General features: G+C 48.3%; 1 protein-coding gene across 1 annotated transcript; it reads right to left on the bottom strand.

Annotated features, from left to right (window-relative positions):
- Positions 1-764: 764 nt before the first annotated feature.
- On the bottom strand, positions 765-9,055 carry LOC144675064 (maestro heat-like repeat-containing protein family member 1). Its single transcript, XM_078536113.1, has 6 exons — positions 8,871-9,055; positions 6,617-6,772; positions 5,827-5,961; positions 5,224-5,326; positions 4,415-4,480; positions 765-3,001 (listed from the first exon to the last, which is right to left on the bottom strand). The coding sequence occupies exons 1-6, from the start codon at positions 9,024-9,026 to the stop codon at positions 2,919-2,921; spliced, it is 699 nt and encodes a 232-aa protein (XP_078392239.1). The 5' UTR covers positions 9,027-9,055; the 3' UTR covers positions 765-2,918.
- Positions 9,056-18,845: the final 9,790 nt, after the last annotated feature.

The following is an 18,845-nucleotide window of genomic DNA, read 5'->3' on the forward strand; positions in this document are numbered from 1 at the left end:
TCTCCAGTCCTCTGCATCATACCTATATAGCCAGAAAGAATTGGAAAACAATCAGAGCCTCTGCTATTTCTTCTCTTGCTTCCCATAGCAGCCGGATACACTTTAAAACAGAATTACCTGGAAAAACTCAGCAGGTCTGGCAGCATCGGCGGAGAAGAACAAAGTTCTTCTCCATCGATGCTGCCAGACCTGCTGAGTTTTTCCAGGTAATTCTGTTTTTGTTTTGGATTTCCAGCATCCGCAGGTTTTGTTTTTATACTATCATCCTAGTCTGATTTATCCTCTTTCGGGAATGCTAAACCCCTTAATATTTCCTCCCAGTATTTCACACTCCTCAACCACAAACATCTTTTTCCCCCTTGCTTGTGAAAACAAAGCCCCGTCCACATCTGCAAGTTAATGACATCCTCTTTTCTAATTTCCTTCTGAATTTCACTTTCTGTGCTGCTCTAGGCTTCATGCAGTCATTGTCAGTCTCTCAACACAAGGATGATGTCTGCCGGGCTTATTGACTCAGCAGGTCAAGCCTGGAGCCACAGGTCTTTGGGCAGAGAGGGCAAGTGGCATTCTTCTCTCCTGCTTCTTTCACTTTCTCTGAGAACAATCCTACTGTCTCCACATATCTGAAGTCACTCATCCCATTACTATTCAGTAAATCTCCTCTCCAATGTCCGGCTGCTGCCCTGAGTGAAATGGATGGTTCCAGCACACGAGAGAATGAGAAACAGCGTTTGAAATGAATGTGTCTTTTTTTAAATCGGATATACATTTTAAATCTTTGTATAATTATGTACCATATTTCCACTGTGATTTACATTGATGCTACATTCAACAGTATTATTAAAGAGACATTTCCAGTTAGATTCAGTTCATTTAAACATAACTGTGCCAGACAATTAGAAATCTAACCAATCCTGGGCATCGAGCTGGTGAAACCTGTAACTAGTTTCCCTATGAGTCAGAGAGAAAATAAAGGTCCTTTATTTCCCCTCTGATAATGAGCAACAAGCTCAGGCCTGCAGGGTGGGGCAGCTGTTAAAGTGGAAGCACCATCAGAATTACAGTCAGCTCCTAAGTTTAAATTCTTCTGGAAGCTTCCCCTGCTCCCCCTCCCCTCCCCTGCCCAAGCCCAAGCCCATCAGCAAGTCTGCACTTGTACCTGAGCTTTATGGTCACTATGAGCAGGTCAGCAGGAAACGAGCACTGCGTGCTGCATACCACAGTGACCACCCACTCACTGTCCCAACAGTCGCTCCTTCAGAGAAAAAAGCTTTTATATCAATTCCCAGTGTCTCGCAGCTCCTCTGTCGGATAGGAACTGACCCACTGGCAGCGAATACTAAAACTCAGGGGTCAGCCTGCTACCTGACATAAATATGAGTAGGATTCAGCTTCTGGAAGTGCAACGTTGAAGAACATGCCCGGGCTTTCCATCTCAAGAAATTAACCAGTTACCTCCACAGCAAGAGGCTGTAGGACCTAATCTTCTAAAATCATTCTTGGCATGCCAATGGGGGCAGCCATCACTCCTTATTAGGGCATCAGGTGGCAGAGCAATGGAAGACCTCGTTGCTTACAGACACCAAGGTCAGGCAGTCTGTCCCAAGTGACCTCCAAGTATTTGTCTATCTCCTGAGGGAGAGCAACTTCAACATGGACCTGACACCCTCTTCCCCTATGAAGTGTCAAATAATCTATGTTACTGCAGCTTTCACTGATGATTGCCATGGAATGATGGATATTGCTGAGGGGACGTTTGGCACCAGTATTTGAATTCACTGCAGCTGAACTTGCTTTTTCTGGTTTATGACGAAAAATGAAAATTTTATACCTGAGTGATAGCGAACAAAGCAATTCAGAAATGGACAACTCAAGGTGTATGGCTAGAAAACACTCAAATTAAATGAGCAGCATCACCGAGACAAGCTGCCCTGTAACTAACTGGGAGCCTGGATTCTTACCCGGGACTCGCTCACTAACATCGGAGCCTGGAGGGAACGAACGGGAGCTCGAGAGAAGCTGAAAGGTGCTGGCTACCTTGTGACAAGGTAGGCATCTGGAGGTTCAATGTGATAGGACGGCCACCAGAAAACTGGCAGGAGCCACTCGAATGGGACGGCAAAAGGCACATTTCTGCCATAGAATCATATTTTGGAATCTTCCTGCACTTTGAACTGGCAAGGGCTCTCACTTCACGCTCTCTCTCTCTCTCTCTGGGGAAAGTACGAGTGTGTGGAAATTACTAGAAAGGATTGGACCTCCATGGCCGCTAGCCCACCACCCTCGCGTAAGGAGTTGCACACGAGGAGTGGCCTTTTTTGGCAGAGCCATCACCGTTCCCAGGCAGCCTCGGCCTCTTCTGAGCAGATGCACAAAGGAAGACGCAAGGGTGAATCACAGCGAGCAACTCCCAACAGACTCTCATCCAGGAGCGACTGATGGTCTCAGGCTGCTCCCCACTGACAGCAGCGCGGGACCATCAACCTGTGTGAAACAACCCCTCAAAAAGGAAAACGGGCACAGTCTGTCAACACCCCGAAATTTCTGGGGCTAGTGGTAGAGAATGAATGGGGGAGCTGAAGAGAAAAAAGAGTGAATATAGCAGCTCCCATAGCAACCAAATACACAAACCCTGGATTTACACAGGGCACACAAAATTAGACAAAGCACTTGAAGAACGAGCGACTGTTAACAGGCGGTGACGAGCACTGTAACCGTGTCTCCTGTCTGGCCCTCCCAAGTCCAGGGGTCCGTGGAGGTGTGAGGGTTATATTTGGGACCATTCTCTAACACAATCTTAGGTCCAGTCTTTGGTCTCGGCCTCCAATTCTCCACTTTACACCCCACCCCCCTTTTTGTAAACATGACTCGAAGAAGCAGGAGGGGGGAAAAAGCCCCGTTCCTATCCTATGACAGCTTCACAACTCGTGGAGGAGACTCAGAGCCTCGGCTGCTTTGATCCGGACACTGGGAACGGCGTCGCGCAGAAGCAGGATGATAGCTGGGAAAGAGGAACAGTACTGTTAGAGAATCTCTTCAAACACAGCGAACAGGACTGACACACACTCCTCTCAGGAAAACCTGATCTCTCTCTCCCCCTCCCGCCAACCCAGGTTACTTCCACATCAGTATTCAATCCGGGGATCACACAGAGCACCCTTCCAGTCCTGATTACTGAATAATGACAGTCATTGAGTCAGTAACCTCACTTTTTATTACGTGGGATGTAGGCAAGGCCAGCATTTGTTGCCCGTCCCTAAATCGCCCTTGATCTGAGTGGCTTTCTAGGCCATTTCAGAGGGCAATTAAGCATCAGTCACATTACTGTGGGTCTGCAGTCACAGGCAGGATGAGGTGGGAGGGGGAAGATTTCCTTCCCTTTTTACTTCAATTTAAATTCCACCAGCTGTGGGGATTTGAACCCACGTTAGCATTAGCCTGGGTCTCTGGATTACTCGTCCAGTGACAGCACCACTACGCCACCGTCTCCCCATGAGTCACTACTCTTTAGCATGACGTGAACTTTAACCTGTGTGAGAGAGACAGAAAGCAAGCGTGTCGGTATTTTTTTTGATCTGTAGGAGAGCGTGACTGCTAACCCAGTCAAATCCTGGGCTTCACTCAGACCAATACCCAGAGAGGAGAGCAGGGGGGAATGAGGGGGTGAGAGCGGTACAGTACCATAATCATATGATCCACAGACATGAGTTCAAATCCCAGTACGGCAGCTGGAGTGGGGGGGGGAGAGGAGAAGAGAGGGGCAGGGGCTGAGAGTGGACAGAAAGAAGGATAAAGGAGACGGGTGAATTTTGAGACAAGAATAGCTCCAGGAAGAGTTAACAGTGTGAGAGCAGCCAGAAAACAATAATGTTATTTTTTCAGTAGTTTGTTTTTATTATGAATTTGAGAAAACTTTAAATCCTGCTCCTGGGAGAGTATCTGTATGAACTTTCTGATTTATTACACAAACCTCGTCTGTGAACTCCTCCAGGCCACAGCTCTCAGATTCCCACTTGCCTCGTAAATCAGCTCACCATTTGCCCCTCCCTCTGCTTCCCTCTCAGTTAGTTCATTGACTGCAGGAAGCTTAATCCCCGAATCGACTGCATCAGAGGCACTGGCATCCTTTTGCTGCCTGGGACTGTGTCTCACTTTCACCGTCTCTGCTCCCTGTCTAACAGCTGCTTTCACTTAATGCTGCAGCCTTGCAGCGACGCTGCACTGTATAAACACCCACATATGCCCAAACGAGGGCAGCCAGTGGGGCACTGACATGTATATTTCTTAACCTATTGGAATGGGCAAGAAATGTTGGTCTTGCCAACAATGCCCACATCTTGAGAATGATGGACTCTATGCATGCACTAGTCCGCTAGGGAAGGAGATATCAGCAAGAGAGAAAGGAAGCGCTCACCTCCACACACATGCTCCAGGGAAACTGACTGAACCTCATCCTGTGACAAGTTCCCCAGGAGAAATCCTGAGAAAACACAAACATTACATTTTTTCATTCAATATAATTCCCATATCTGGAAAAGGCCAGTAAAATATACTGGTCCAATCAGCATCAATCAATATATCTATGCCTCTCACCTCCAGGTATCTGTTATTCCATGTATAAACCTCCCCCCGCCACCAAACCCCTCGATTAGATTCAAGTCTCTGACTAAGGGGGGATGTGAGAAAAAACGTTTTTACCCAGAGGGTGGTGACGGTTTGGAATGCGCTACCTGGGAGGGTGGTGGAGGCGGGTTGCCTCACATCCTTTAAAAAGTACCTGGATGAGCATTTGGCACGTCACAACATTCAAGGCTATAGGCCAAGTGCTGGTAAATGGGATTAGGTAGGTAGGTCAGGTGTTTCTCACGTGTCGGTGCAGACTCGATGGGCCGAAGGGCCTCTTCTGTACTCTGTGACTCAGTCCTGGGTGTGTGTTATTATACATACATATAAACCCTCCAAACCCGATTAGATTCCAGTCTCCAACTCATTCCCGGGTATCTGTTATTTTATATATAAACCACCTGAACCCCTTGATAAGAGATTCCAATCTCTAACTCACTCCTGGATATCTGTTATTCTATATATAAACCCCCCCAAACTATCACAATTAGATTTTCAGTGCTGATATCTGTGCACGAGGGCGTTTCACAGCCAATGGCCCTTGTTACACCCGTACCCCACACCCTGCCCCAGCCTTTTCCCTCAAAGGACCTGATTTACCTGTGAACATGACCGCGTTCCCCCGGATCTCAGGCCACATGCTCTTGAAGAAGGAGACATTGCCCATTATATAGAAGTTAATCTTCTCTGGGAAATCGCTGATCTGAGAAGAGAAAGTAACAAATGAGACCTTGTTCTCAATGATCCTCATCCACCACACCAGCACCTCGACTCTTACCGATAGCTCCCAGATAACTCAGCACAGGCCTGCAAAGAAGCAGCCAGACTGAGATACGTGTTTTTATCCGCGCAAGGGTCATTTGGATTGGTCAGGATATCCAAGTGACGTTTGTATTTCAATGTAGAACCAACAAACTGTTTCCCGAGCTTGGGTCAGCCTGTGACGTTTGTATGTGAATGTGGGACTCGCGATGTGTTTGGTCAGGTTAATGGCAGTCGATGCTAGGTCATTGATTTAAACCAGGAATTGACAATACCTTTTGCTGGCAAAGAATCTAAGGGACATGAGGAGAGGTGGGATATGGAGTTAGGTCGCAGATCAGCCATGATCTCACTGAATGGCGGAATAGGCTTGAGGGGCTGAATGGTCTTCTGTTCCCATGTCCCTAGACCAGGGTGTTTAGATCCAAATGGAGAACTCACAATGTGTTTAGCCAGGTCGTTGATGAACTCTCCATAGTGCAGGATCGCCTCCTCCAGCAGATGCTTCTGAAACATTGCACTGATATTATCTGAGCCCACCAGAGGGCCAATCGAACGCAGGGTAAATTTACAGGCCTACATCGAGAGAGAGAGCTGAGTGAGAAGCAAGCAGCCTAAAACAACAGCTAACAAAATGCATGTAATTTCAATTTTCAGTTTGCAGACAGTAACATGACAACATGGATTAGAAACAGAATTAAACTCCCTCCACACTGTCCCCATCAAACACTCCCAGGACAGGTACAGCACGGGGTTAGATACAGGGTAAAGCTCCCTCTACACTGTCCCCATCAAACACTCCCAGGACAGGTACAGCACGGGATAGATACAGAGTAAAGCTCCCTCTACACTGACCCCATCAAACACTCCCAGGACAGGTACAGCACGGGGTTAGATACAGAGTAAAGCTCCCTCTACACTGACCCCAGAGAGCTTCAATGTCAGCTGAGTGGTGTCTCTGCTACTCCAGTCTGACATTTTCGCCACACAGGAGAACACAGTAATTTGTCGTCACTCTGTTGAGGTAAAGGCATTTTCCTGATGGAAATTCACATCTCCAGCAACCTGGGTTCTGCTTGTCCCAGATGCATCGTGCGACCACCCCCAAAGGTTGTCAGGAAAAACATTGCAGAGTGAACCTTGGCTCTGGAGGTCGGAGGTCACTCCTTGGCTGGGCTCACCCCCCCTCCACACCCCTAGGCCTCTCCCCATTCCCCGCCCTGGACGGTACCTTGACCACCTCCTCACTGCTGTCGTTCAGGTGCAGTAATAAGCTGACCAGACTTGAGTGAATCTGTTCCACAAAGTCAGCTTTCGACTGGCCATCTCCGAACCTCGACAGGTTCCCGAAAACCGTGAAAGCTGCGGCCCGCACCTCATCCTTATCCTGCGGAGAAAGCAGCAATTACCAAAACAGCCGGCGGGTGAGCGGCCCGAGGAGGGGGGAGGGGGAGGCCGAGGCTAAACCCTGCAAATCCCTGTGTGAGGGGGTGAGAGAAAAAAAATGGCCACCCCCCACCCCGAACAGTCAACCACCATCTCAGCTGTTCAGCTACAGAAGGCTTCATAGGCCAAACAAAGGCCCTGCTCTCAATTGCCATGGGATCTCTTCCAGTAACACGAGTGTCTGTTACCAGGAAATGAGAGTGCAGGAAATTGAATGCAATCCATTAGCGTGTGTAGGGAACGGGTTAGGAGACAGGGAGGAGGGATATTGGCTGTGTACTTGACTGGGCCGGACATGACCTCTGTGTCCCCCAGGGATCTGTCCTGGGGCCTCAGCTTTTGGCTATATTCATGAGCTGGGTGAAGAAATCAAGAGATGTTATATCCACATGTGCTGATATCATCAGGTTAGGAGACAGGGAAAAGCGTGTAGCTATGAGCAGGGAGTCACAAAGAAGGGTAAATAGATTGAGTTTGTGGACAAACGTGTGGCAGATGCAGATTAATGTGGAGACGTGAGAGGGATCATCAACTTTAGACCCAAGATCGATCAGAGTGTTTTCCAGATGGAGCTGCAAAACGTGGAGCAGAGAGATTGAGAATTTCATGTGCAGACAGCATTTAAACTATTAGAAAAAGCTCATGGAATATTGGCATTTTAATCTTGGGGCAGATGTACCAGCTGTACGGAGCTGACAGGGGTAAACAGTGTTCATTTCTAGACAAGAGTTCTCTCCAGTCGGGCTCCTGCTGTCCGAGACCATTCACAGCCCCCGATATCACCGTGTACCCCCTCCTGCACCATCCCCATATCACCCTGTACCCCCTCCTGCATCATCCCCATATCACACTGTACCCCCTCCTGAACCACCCCCCATATCACCCTGTTCCCCCTCCTACACCAGCCCCCATATCACCCTGTACCCCCTCCTGCACCATCCCCATATCACCCTGTACCCCCTCCTGCACCACCCCCCATATCACCCTGTACCCCCTCCTGCACCATCCCCATATCACCCTGTACCCCCTCCTGCACCACCCCCCATATCACCCTGTACCCCCTCCTGCACCATCCCCATATCACACTGTACCCCCTCCTGAACCACCCCCATATCACTCTGTACCCCCTCCTGCACCATCCCCATATCACACTGTACCCCCTCCTGCACCATTCCCATATCATGCTGTACCCCCTCCTGAACCACCCCCCATATCACACTGTACCCCCTCCTGAACCACCCCCCATATCACCCTGTACCCCCTCCTACACCAGCCCCCATATCACCCTGTACCCCCTCCTGCACCATCCCCATATCACCCTGTACCCCCTCCTGCACCACCCTTCATATCACCCTGTACCCTCTCCTGCACCACCCCCCATATCACCCTGTAGCCCTCCTGCACCATCCCCATACCACACTGTACCCCCTCCTGCACCACCCCCCCATATCACACTGTACCCCCTCCTGAACCACCCCCCATATCACACTGTACCCCCTCCTGAACCACCCCCCATATCACACTGTACCCCCTCCTGAACCACCCCACATATCACCCTGTAGCCCCTCCTGCACCACCCCCCGTACACCCCCGCTTAACATTCCCATGCCCACTACCCACCCTGAAACCCCACTTAACATTCCCACACCCACTACTCACCCCGAATCCCCCCCTGCTTAACAGCCCCCCATGCCCACTACCCACCCTGAAATTCCCGCTTAACATTCCCGTGCCCGCTACCCACACTGCACCACTCCCCCCATATCACCCCAATATCCCTGTACACAACCCCGATATCCCCCCCAACCGATATCCCCCTTTATTCCTCCCCCCGATATCCCCCTCTATTCCTCCCCCCGATATCCCCCTGTATCCCCCCCCCACCGATATCCCCCTCTATTCCTCCCCCCTGATATCTCCCTCTATTCCCTCCTCCCCACACCTATGTCCCCCTGTATCCCCCCGATAACCCCCTCTATTCCCCCCACCCCAATATCCCCCCCCACCGATACCCCCCTGTACCACCCCCTCCACCATACCTTCTCGAAGAAGGGGCGAATGCGGAGTGCAATGTTAATGAGGATGGGTTGGACATTGGCTTCTTCGAGCTGTGCCAGGACCTTAGATAAACCTGCCATGGCCTCAAGTGTGATCAGATCCTCAGGATCATCTTTCTCATCCATACCAGCGATCATGGCCGACAGCAGCTTGGTCGAGTATTTGTGAACCTGCGGGAAGACGAACAGCAACAGATTCTGTATCAGCCCAGTGGCTGCTTAACGCCCCCCAGTGCCCACCTAACGTCCCCCCCCGTGGCCGCCTAACGTCCCACCCCGTGGCCGCCTAACGTCCCCCCCCGTGGCCGCTTAACGTCCCCCCCCCCGTGGCCGCTTAACGTCTCCCCCCCCCCCCCCCCCCACCCCGCTTAACGTCCCCCCTCCGTGGCCACTTAACGTCCCCCCCCCGTGCTCACCTAACGTCCCCCCTGCGCCCACCTAACGCCCCCGTGCCCACCTAATGTCCCCTGTGCCCACCTAACGCTCCCCTGCCCACCTAACGCCCCCCAAGCCCACCACCAACCCCGAAGTTGAACATCACTGTGCCCGCTACGTACCCCAAAACCCCCTGCTTAATGTTCCCATGCTGCTATCCTCCCCGAAACCTCCCACTTCACCCTGTGCCCGCTACCCGCCCCGAAACCTCCCACTTAACATCCCCGTGCCCGCTATCCAACCCAAAACCCTCGCTTAACAACCCTCCACCCCCCCACCGAGCCCGCTATCCTTCCTGAACCCCCCCCCGCTTAAACGTAGTAAATAGGAGCAGGTTATTCAGCCTTCAAGCCTGCTCCGCCATTCAATATGATCATAGCTGATCCTCTATCTCAACACCATACTCCCGCTCTCTCCCCATACCCTCTGACGCCTTCTAGAAATCTACCTATTTCCTTCTTAAATATATCCAGTGACTTGGCCTCCACAGTCCCCTCTGTGGTAGAGAATTCCACAGGTTCACCACCCTCTGAGTGAAGACGTTTCTCCTCATCTCAGTCCTGAATCACAGAATGTTATGGTGCAGAGGAGGGGAGACAGTGGCGCAGTGGTATTGTCACTGAACTAGTAATCCAGAGACCCAGGGTAATTCTCTGGGGGCCTGGGTTCGAATCCCACCATAACAGATGGTGAAATTTGAATTCCAATTAAAAATAATCTGACCCAGAATGACCATGAAACCATTGTCGATTGTTGTAAAAACCCATCTGGTTCACTTTGGGGAAGGAAATCTGCCGTCCTTACCTGGTCTGGCCTATATGTGACTCCAGACCCACAGCAATGTGGTTGACTCTTAAATGCCCTCTTAACAAGGGCAATTAGGGATAGGCAATAAATGCTGGCCTAGCCAACAGTGCCCACATCCCATGAACGAATAAATTAAAGAAGGAGGCCATTCAGTCCATGCACTGGCTCTCCGAATGAGCGTTATGACTTAGTGCCAATCTCCTGTTTTTTCCCTGTACCCTTGCACATTGTTTCTATTTAAATAATCAGCCTCCTGAATGTCCCGATTGGACCTGCCTCCACCACACTCCCAGGCAGTGCATTCCAGACCCGAATCACTCATTGTGTGAAAAAGTTTTTTCTTACATCAAACTTGCTTCTTTTGCAAATCATTTTAAACTCTCGTTCTTAATCCTTTTACAAGCAGGAACAGTTTCTCCCTATCTACTCTGTCCAGCCCCCTCATGATTTTGAACATCTCTATCAAATCTCCTCTCAGCCTTCTCCTCTCCAAGGAGAACAGTCCCAACCTCTCCAATCTATCCTCATAGCTGAAGTTTCTCATCCCTGGAACCATTCCTGTAAACCTCTTCTGCACTCTCTCCAACGTGTTCACATCCTGCCTATAGTGTGGTGCCCAGAACTGTACATAATGTGGATTCCACCCACCAAGGGCCACAGTGGACATGATCTTCACCGCACGGCAACTGCAAGAGAAATGCAGGGAACAGCACCAATCCTTGTACATGGCCTTCTTTGATCTCACAAAGCCTTTGACACTGCCAACCACAAAGGATTATGGAGCATCCTCCTCCATTTTGGCTGCCCCTGGTGTTTGTCACCATCCTCCACCTGCTCCACGATGAGATGCAAGCCGTGATCCTGACCAACGGATCCACCACAGACCCGATCCACATTCGGACCGGGGACAAGCCAGGCTGTGTCATCACACCGACGCTCTTCTCGATCTTCCTTGCTGCAATGCTCCATCTCACCCTCAGCAAGCTCCCCGCTGGAGTGGAGATAAACGACAGAACACGTGGGAACCTGTTCACCCTCCACTGCCTGCAGGCCAGATCCAAGGTCACCCCATCCTCTGTCATTGAGCTACAGTATGGAGACAATGTGTCTGTGCACACTCGGAGACCAAGCTCCAAGCCATCGTCAGCACCTTCACCGAGGTGTACGAGAACGTGGGCCTTACACTAAACATCCGTAAGACAAAGGTCCTCCACCAACCTGCCCCCTCCATACCGCACTGCCCCCCCCCCCAGTTATCAAAATCCATGACGAAGCCTTGGACAACGTGAAGCAAATAGATTGAGTTTGTGGGCAAACGTGTGGCAGATGCAGATTAATGTGGGGACGTGAGAGGGATCATCAACTTTAGACCCAAGATCGATCAGAGTATTTTCCAGATGGAGCTGCAAAACATGGAGCAGGGACTGTCAACAAGGGTAGACATCGATGACGAGGTTCAGCACCGCCTTCAGTGTGGCCAGCGCAGCCTTCAGCTGTCAGAGGAAGAGAGTGTTTGAAGACCAGGACCTCAAACCCAGAACCAAGCTCATGGTCTACAGAGCAGTAGTGATACCCGCCCTCCTGTATGGCTGAGACATGGACCATGTACATCAGGCACCTCAAAACTCTGGAGAAGTCCCACCAGCGCTGCCTCCGCAAGATCCTGCAAATCCATTGGCAGGACAGGCGCACCAACGTCAGTGTTCTCACTCAGACCAACATCCCCAGCATCGAAACATTGACCACCATCAGGCCACATCGTCCGTAGCCTGACACGAGACTCCCGCTCTACTCGAAGCTTCAACACGGCGAGCGAGCCCCGGGAGGGCAGAGGAAACGTTTCAAGGACACCCTCAAAGCCTCCGTGAAAAAGTGCAACATCCCCACCGACATCTGGGAATCCCTAGCTCAACACTGCCTGGAGTGGAGGGAAAGCATCCGGGAACACCTCGAGTCTCATCGTCAAGGACTAGCTGAAGCCAAGTGTCGACAATGAAAGAAGCACATGGCAACCAGGGCACCCCATCCATCTGTTCCCCCCCACCACCGTCTTCCCCACCTGTGACAGAGACTGTCGGTCACACATTGGACTCTTCAGTCACCTGAGAACTCATTTTTAATGTGGAAGCAAGTCATCCTCGACCCCGAGGGGCTGCCTAGGAAGAAGACACAATACACCAGCTGAGGTCTAGCTACTGTCTTATATAAGCTCAGCATAATATCCGTGCTCTTGTACTCCATGCTCTTATTAATAAAGGCCAGGATACTGTATGCTTTATTAACCACACTCCCCACCTGTCCTACTATCTTCAATGATCTATTCACATGTGCACCCAAGTCCCTCTGCTCTGTTTTTTTTATTCATTCCCAAGATGTGAGCTTCGCTGGCTGGGCCAGCATTTATTGCCCATCCCTAGTTGCCCTTGAGAAGGTGGTGGTGAGCTGCCTTCTTGAACCGCTGCAGTCCATGTGGTGTAGGTACACCCACAGCGCTATTAGGAAGTTCCAGGATTTTGACCCAGCGACAGCGAAGGAACAGCGATATATTTCCAAGTCAGGATGGGGAGAGGCTTGGAGGGGAACTTCCAAGTAGTGGTGTTGCCTCTATCTGCTGCCTTTGACCTTCTAGATGGTGGTGATCATGGGTTTGAAAGGTGCTATCTAAGAAGCCTTGGCAAGTTCTTGCAGTGCATCTTGTAGATGGTACACACTGCTGCTACTGTGCGTCCGTGATGGAGGGAGTGAATGTTTGTGGATGTGGTGCCAATCAAGCGGGTTGCTTTTTCCTGGACAGTGTCAAGCTTCTTGAGCGTTGTGGGAGCTGCACTCACCCAGGCAAGTGGGGAGTATTCCATTACACTCCTGACTTGTGCCTTGTAGATGGTGGACAGGATTTGGGGAGTCAGGAGGTGAGTTACTCGTCGCAGGATTCCTCGCCTCTAACCTGCTCTTGTAGCCACAGTATTTATATGGCTAGTCCAGATCAGTTTTTGGTCAATGGTAACTCCCAGAATGTTGATAGTGGGGGATTCAGTGATGGTAATGCCATTGAACGTCATGGGGCGATGGTTAGATTCTCTCTTGTTGGTGATAGTCATTGCCTGGCACTTGTGTGGCATGAATGTTACTTACCACGTGTCAGTCCAAGCCTGATATTGTCCAGGTTTTGCTGCATTTGGACATGGACTGCTTCAGTATCTGAGGAGTCGCGAATGGTGCTGAACATTGTACAATCATCAGAGAATATCCCTACTTCTGACCATACGATGGAAGGAAGGTCATTGATGAAGCAACTGAAGATGGTTGGGCCGAGGACACTACCCTGAGGAACTCCTGCAGTGATGCCCTGGAGCTGAGATGACTGACCTCCAACAACCACAACCATCTTCCTTTGTGTTAGGTATGATTCTAACCAGTGGAGAGTTTTCCCCGATTCCCACTGACTCCAGTTTTTCTAGGGCTCCTTGATGCCACACTCTCAAATGCAGCCTTGGTGTCAAGGGCAGTCACTCTCATCTCACCTCAGGAGTTCAGCTCTTTTGTCCATGTTTGAACCAAGGCTGTAATGAGGTCAGGTGCTGAGTGGCCCTGGCAGAACCCAAACTGGGCATCAATGAACAGGTTATTGCTAAGCAAGTGCCGCTTGATAGCACTGTTGATGACCCCTTCCTTTACTTTACTGATGGAGAGTAAACCGACCATGCGGTAATTAGCCAGGTTGCACCCCCTTAAGAATTGTATCCTTTATTTTATATTGTCTGTCTATGTTCTTCCTACTAAAATGCATCCCCTCACACTTCTCCATATTGAACTTCATCTGCCACCTATCTGCCCGTCATTAATAATTATTAATAGAACATATACTATTGTTAATAGAACTATTAATTCTATCCTAAATAATTGTTTCAAGCAGCTTCCCCACCAATGAAGTTAAACTGACTGGTCTGTAATTACTGGGCTTATCCTTACAACCTCTTTTGAACAAGGGCATAATGTTTGCAATTCTCCAGTCCTCTGGCACCACCCCTGAGTCTAGGGAAGTCTAAAGGATTATGGCCAGTGCCTGTGCAATTTCTACTCACTTCCTTCAATATCCTTGGATGCTCTCATCCAGTCCCAGTGCCTTGTCAGCTTCTGTCACCACAGCCTCAGTAGAGTCTGCTTCCTTGGTAAACGACCTACCCCAAATCCTAAGACTGTGACCCCTTGTTCTAGACCTTCACGGCCAGAGGAAACATCACCCCAAAATCCAGTCTGTCCATCCCTGTCAGAATTTTATTTGTTTCAATGAGATCTCTTCTCATCCTTCTAAACTCCAGTGAATACAGACCTAGTCGGCCCAATCTCTCCTCATCCTGCCATCCCAGGAATCAGTCTGGTAAACATCCGCTGCACTCCCTCTATGGCAAGTATATCCTTTCTTAGGTAAGGAGACCAAAACTGCACACAATACTCCAGATGTGGTCTCACCAAGGCCCTGTACAGTTGCAGTAAAACACCTTTGCTCCTGTACTCAAGACCTCTTGCAATGAAACAAAACAGATGAACTGAGAGCACACAGAAATAAACAAGTACGATCTGATAGCCATTACAGAGACATGGCTGCAGGAGGACATGGATTGAGACCTGAATATTAAAAGGGCACAGGACATTTAGGAAGGACAGGAAGTGAGGTCAAGGTGGAGGGGTGGTTCTGCTAATTAATGATGGTATTAGCACATTAGAGAGGGATGACCTACGTTCAGGAGACCAGGATGTGGAAATGGTTTGGGTAGAGATGAGAAATGATAAAGGCAAGAAGTCACTTGTGGGAGTTGTGTACAGGCCCCCTAATAGTAACCACATGGTAGGATGGAGCATAAAGGAAGAAATAATTGGAGTTTGTCAGAAAGGTACCGGCAATAATCATGGGAAATTTTAATTTACATGTAGACTGGAAAAGTTAGATGGGCAAAGGTAGCCTAGATGAGGAGTTCATAGAATATTTCCGGGATAGTTTCTTAGAACAGCAAGTTCTGGAACCAACCAGAGAGCAGGCTATACTAGACCTGGTATTGTGCAATGAGATGGGATTAATTAATGATCTGGTCGTGAAGGCGCCCCCTAGGTAGCAGCAACCACAATATGATTGAATTTTACATTCAGTTTGAGAGAGGAGTGGGTCTGAGACTATGTTTTTAAACTTAAATAAGGGCAATTATGAGGGCATGAAAGCAGAGCTGGCTAAAGTGAATTGGCAAATTAGACTAAGGTCAATAGAGATGCAGCGGCAAACATTTAAGGGGATATTTCAGAAATAGATACATTCTAACAAGTAAGAAAAGGTCCAAGGGACGGACACACCATCCGTGGTTAATTAGAAAAGTTAAAGATAGTCTCAAACTTAAAGAAAAGGCACATAATTGCACAAAGATAGGTGGAAGGTACAAAGATTGGACAGAATATAAGGAACAGCAAAGGATGACTGAAGATTAACAAGAAGGGAAAAGTTAGAGTATGAGTAAAAGCTAGCCAGAAATATAAAAACAGATAGGAAGAGTTTCTACAAATATTTTTTAAATAAACGAGTTAACAAAGCGAGCATTGGTCCCACAGAAAATGAGTCTGGAGGACTGATAATGGAAAACAAGGAAATGGCAGATGAATTGAACAGGTATTTTGCATCAGTCTTCACTAAAAAGAATACAAGTAACATCCCAGAAGCAGCTGTAAATCAGGAAATGGGAGGGGGGATCCCAGGAAAATTACAATCACCAGGGAAGTGGTACTGAGTAAATTGCTGGAGCAGTGGGCTGACAAGTCCCCAGGTCCTGATGAACTTCATCCTAGGGTCTTAAAAGAAGTGGCTGGGGAGATAGTTGATGCATTGGTTTTAATTTTCGAAAAGTCCCTAAGATTCAGGGAAGGTCCCATTCGATTGGAAGATAGTTGGCGGGGGAGAGAGAGAAAGCAGGAAACTACAGGCCAGTTAGCTTAACATCTGTCATAGGAAAAATGTTAGAAGCTGTAGCATTATTGGATAAGTTCAAGGTCATCAGGCAGAGTCAACCTGGTTTTGTGAAATGGAAATCATGTTTAACCAACTTATTGGAGTTCTTTGAGAAAGTAACATGTGCTGGATAAAGGGGAACCAGTGGATGTACTGTACTTAGATTTCCAAAAGGTATTTGATAAAGCGCCACATCAAAGGTTATTGTGGAAAATGAAAGCTCAAGGGGGGTAACATATTGGCATGGATAGAAGAGTCTATCCATGATAGACGAGTCTATCCATGGTAGAAGAGTCTATCCATGGTAGAAGAGTCTATCCATGGTAGAAGAGTCTATCCATGGTAGAAGAGTCTATCCATGGTAGAAGAGTCTATCCATGAAAGAAGAGTCTATCCATGAAAGAAGAGTCTATCCATGAAAGAAGAGTCTATCCATGATAGAAGAGTCTATCCATGAAAGAAGAGGCTAAGAGGAAGCAGAGAGTAGGTATAAATGGGTCTTTTTCAGGTTGGCCACAGGGATCAGTGCTGGGACCTCAACTGTTTACAATTTATATCAATGACTTGGATGGAGGGATGGATGGGATGGTTGCCAAATTTGCCGATGACACAAAGGTAGGTAGGAAAGTAAGTTGTGAAGAGGACAAAAGGAGACTACAAAAAGATATAGATAGGTTACATGAGAGGGCAAAGATGTGGCATCTGGAGTATAAGGTGGGAAAATGCGAAATTGTCCATTTTGGCAGGTAGAGTAAAGGAGAAGCATATTATCTAAATGGTGAGAGATTGCAGAGCTTGGAAATACAGAGGGATCCGGGTGTCTTAGTGCATGAATCACAAAAGGCTAGTATGCAGGTACAGCAAGTATTAGGAAAGCTAATAGAATGTTATCATTTATTGTGAGGGGAATTGATTATAAAAGCAGGGAGGTTATGCTTCAGTTATACAGGGCATTGGTGAAACCACATTTGGAGTACTGTGTACAGTATTGGTCTCCTCATTGAAGGAAGGATGTAAATGCATTGGATGCAGTTCAGAGAAGGTTTACTAGACTAAGGGTGCTTTTCTGAATGGAGAGCTGTGACTATTGGAGTTCCGCAGGGATCAGTGCTGGGACCTTTGCTGTTTGTAGTATACATAAATGATTTAGAGGAAAATGTAACTAGGCTAATTAGTAAGTTTGCAGACGACACTAAGGTTGGAGGAGTTGCAGATAGTGAAGAGGATTGTCAAAGGATACAACGGGATATAGATCGGTTGGACACTTGGGCAGAGAAATGGCAGATGGAGTTTAATCCGGACAAATGTGAGGTAATGCATTTTGGAAGGTCTAATACAGGCAGGAATTATACAGTAAATGGCAGAACCCTTAAGTGCATCGACGGGCAGAGGGATCTGGGTGTACAGGTCCACAGGTCACTGAAAGTGGCAATGCAGGTGGCTAAGATAGTTAGGAAGGCATATGGCATGCTTGCCTTCATCGGCAGGGGTATTGAGTATAAAAGCTGGGAAGTCATGCTGCAGCTGTATAGAACCTTGGTTAGGCCACACTTGGAATATCGCGTGCAATTCTGGTTGCTACATTACCAGAAGGATATGGAGGCATTGGAGAGGGTGCAGAGGGGGTTTTACCAGGATGCTGCCTGGTCTGGAGGTTATTAGCTATGAGGAGAGGTTGGAGAAACTCGGATTGTTCTCACTAGAACGACGGAGATTGAGGGGCGACTTGATAGAAGTTTACAAAATTATGAGTGGCATGGACAGAGTAGATAGTCAGAAGCTTTTTCCCAAAGTGGAAGAGTCAATTACTAGGGGACATAGATTTAAGGTGAGAGGAGAAAACTATAGAGGAGATGTGCGGGGCAAGTTTTTTACGCAGAGGGTAGTGAGTGTCTGGAATTCGCTGCCAGAGGAGGTGGTGGAAGCAGGTACGATAGTGGTGTTTAAGAGGCAGCTTGACAAATACATGAATAGGATGGGAATAAAGGGATACGGACCCCGGAAGTGCAAAATGTTATAGCTGACGGGCAATATGATCGGCGCAGACTGGGAGGGCCGAAGGGCCTGTTCCTGTGCTGTACTTTTCTTTGTTTCTTTGTTCTAATATCTGGAATGGGCAGGTTATCTCATGAGGAAAGGTTGGACAGACTAGGCTTGTATCTGCTGGAGTTTAGAAGAGTAAGAGGAGACTTGATTGAAACATATAAGATCCTGAGGGGACTTGACAGGGTGGATGTGGAGAGGACATTTCCTCTTGTGGGAGAATCTAGAACTAGGGGTCACTGTTTAAAAATAAGGGGTCGCCCACTGAAAACAGAGATGAGGAGAAATTTTTTCTGAGGGTTGAGTGTCTTTGGAACTCTTACTCATCAGACAGTGGAAGCAGAGTCTGAATATTTTTAAGGAGGTGGATAGATTCTTGTTTAGCAAGAAGGTGATAGGTTATCGGGGGTAGGCAGGATGCAGATTTGAGGTTACTATCAGATCAGCCATGATCTTATTAAATGGTGGAGCAGGCTCGAGGGGCCAAATGGCCTAATTCTGCTCCTTGTTCGAATGTTCATATGAAGGCCAACATACCATTTGCCTTAACAGTGACTGGTGTACAAGGACACCCAGGTCCCTTTGTACATCAACATTTCCCAATCTATCACCATTTAAATAACACTCTGCCATTCTGTTTTTCCTACCAAAGAGGATAACTTCACACTTATCCACATTATACT

The sequence above is a fragment of the Cetorhinus maximus genome, chromosome 3, assembly GCF_964194155.1.
Source record: "Cetorhinus maximus chromosome 3, sCetMax3.hap1.1, whole genome shotgun sequence".
Classification (NCBI taxonomy): domain Eukaryota; kingdom Metazoa; phylum Chordata; class Chondrichthyes; order Lamniformes; family Cetorhinidae; genus Cetorhinus; species Cetorhinus maximus.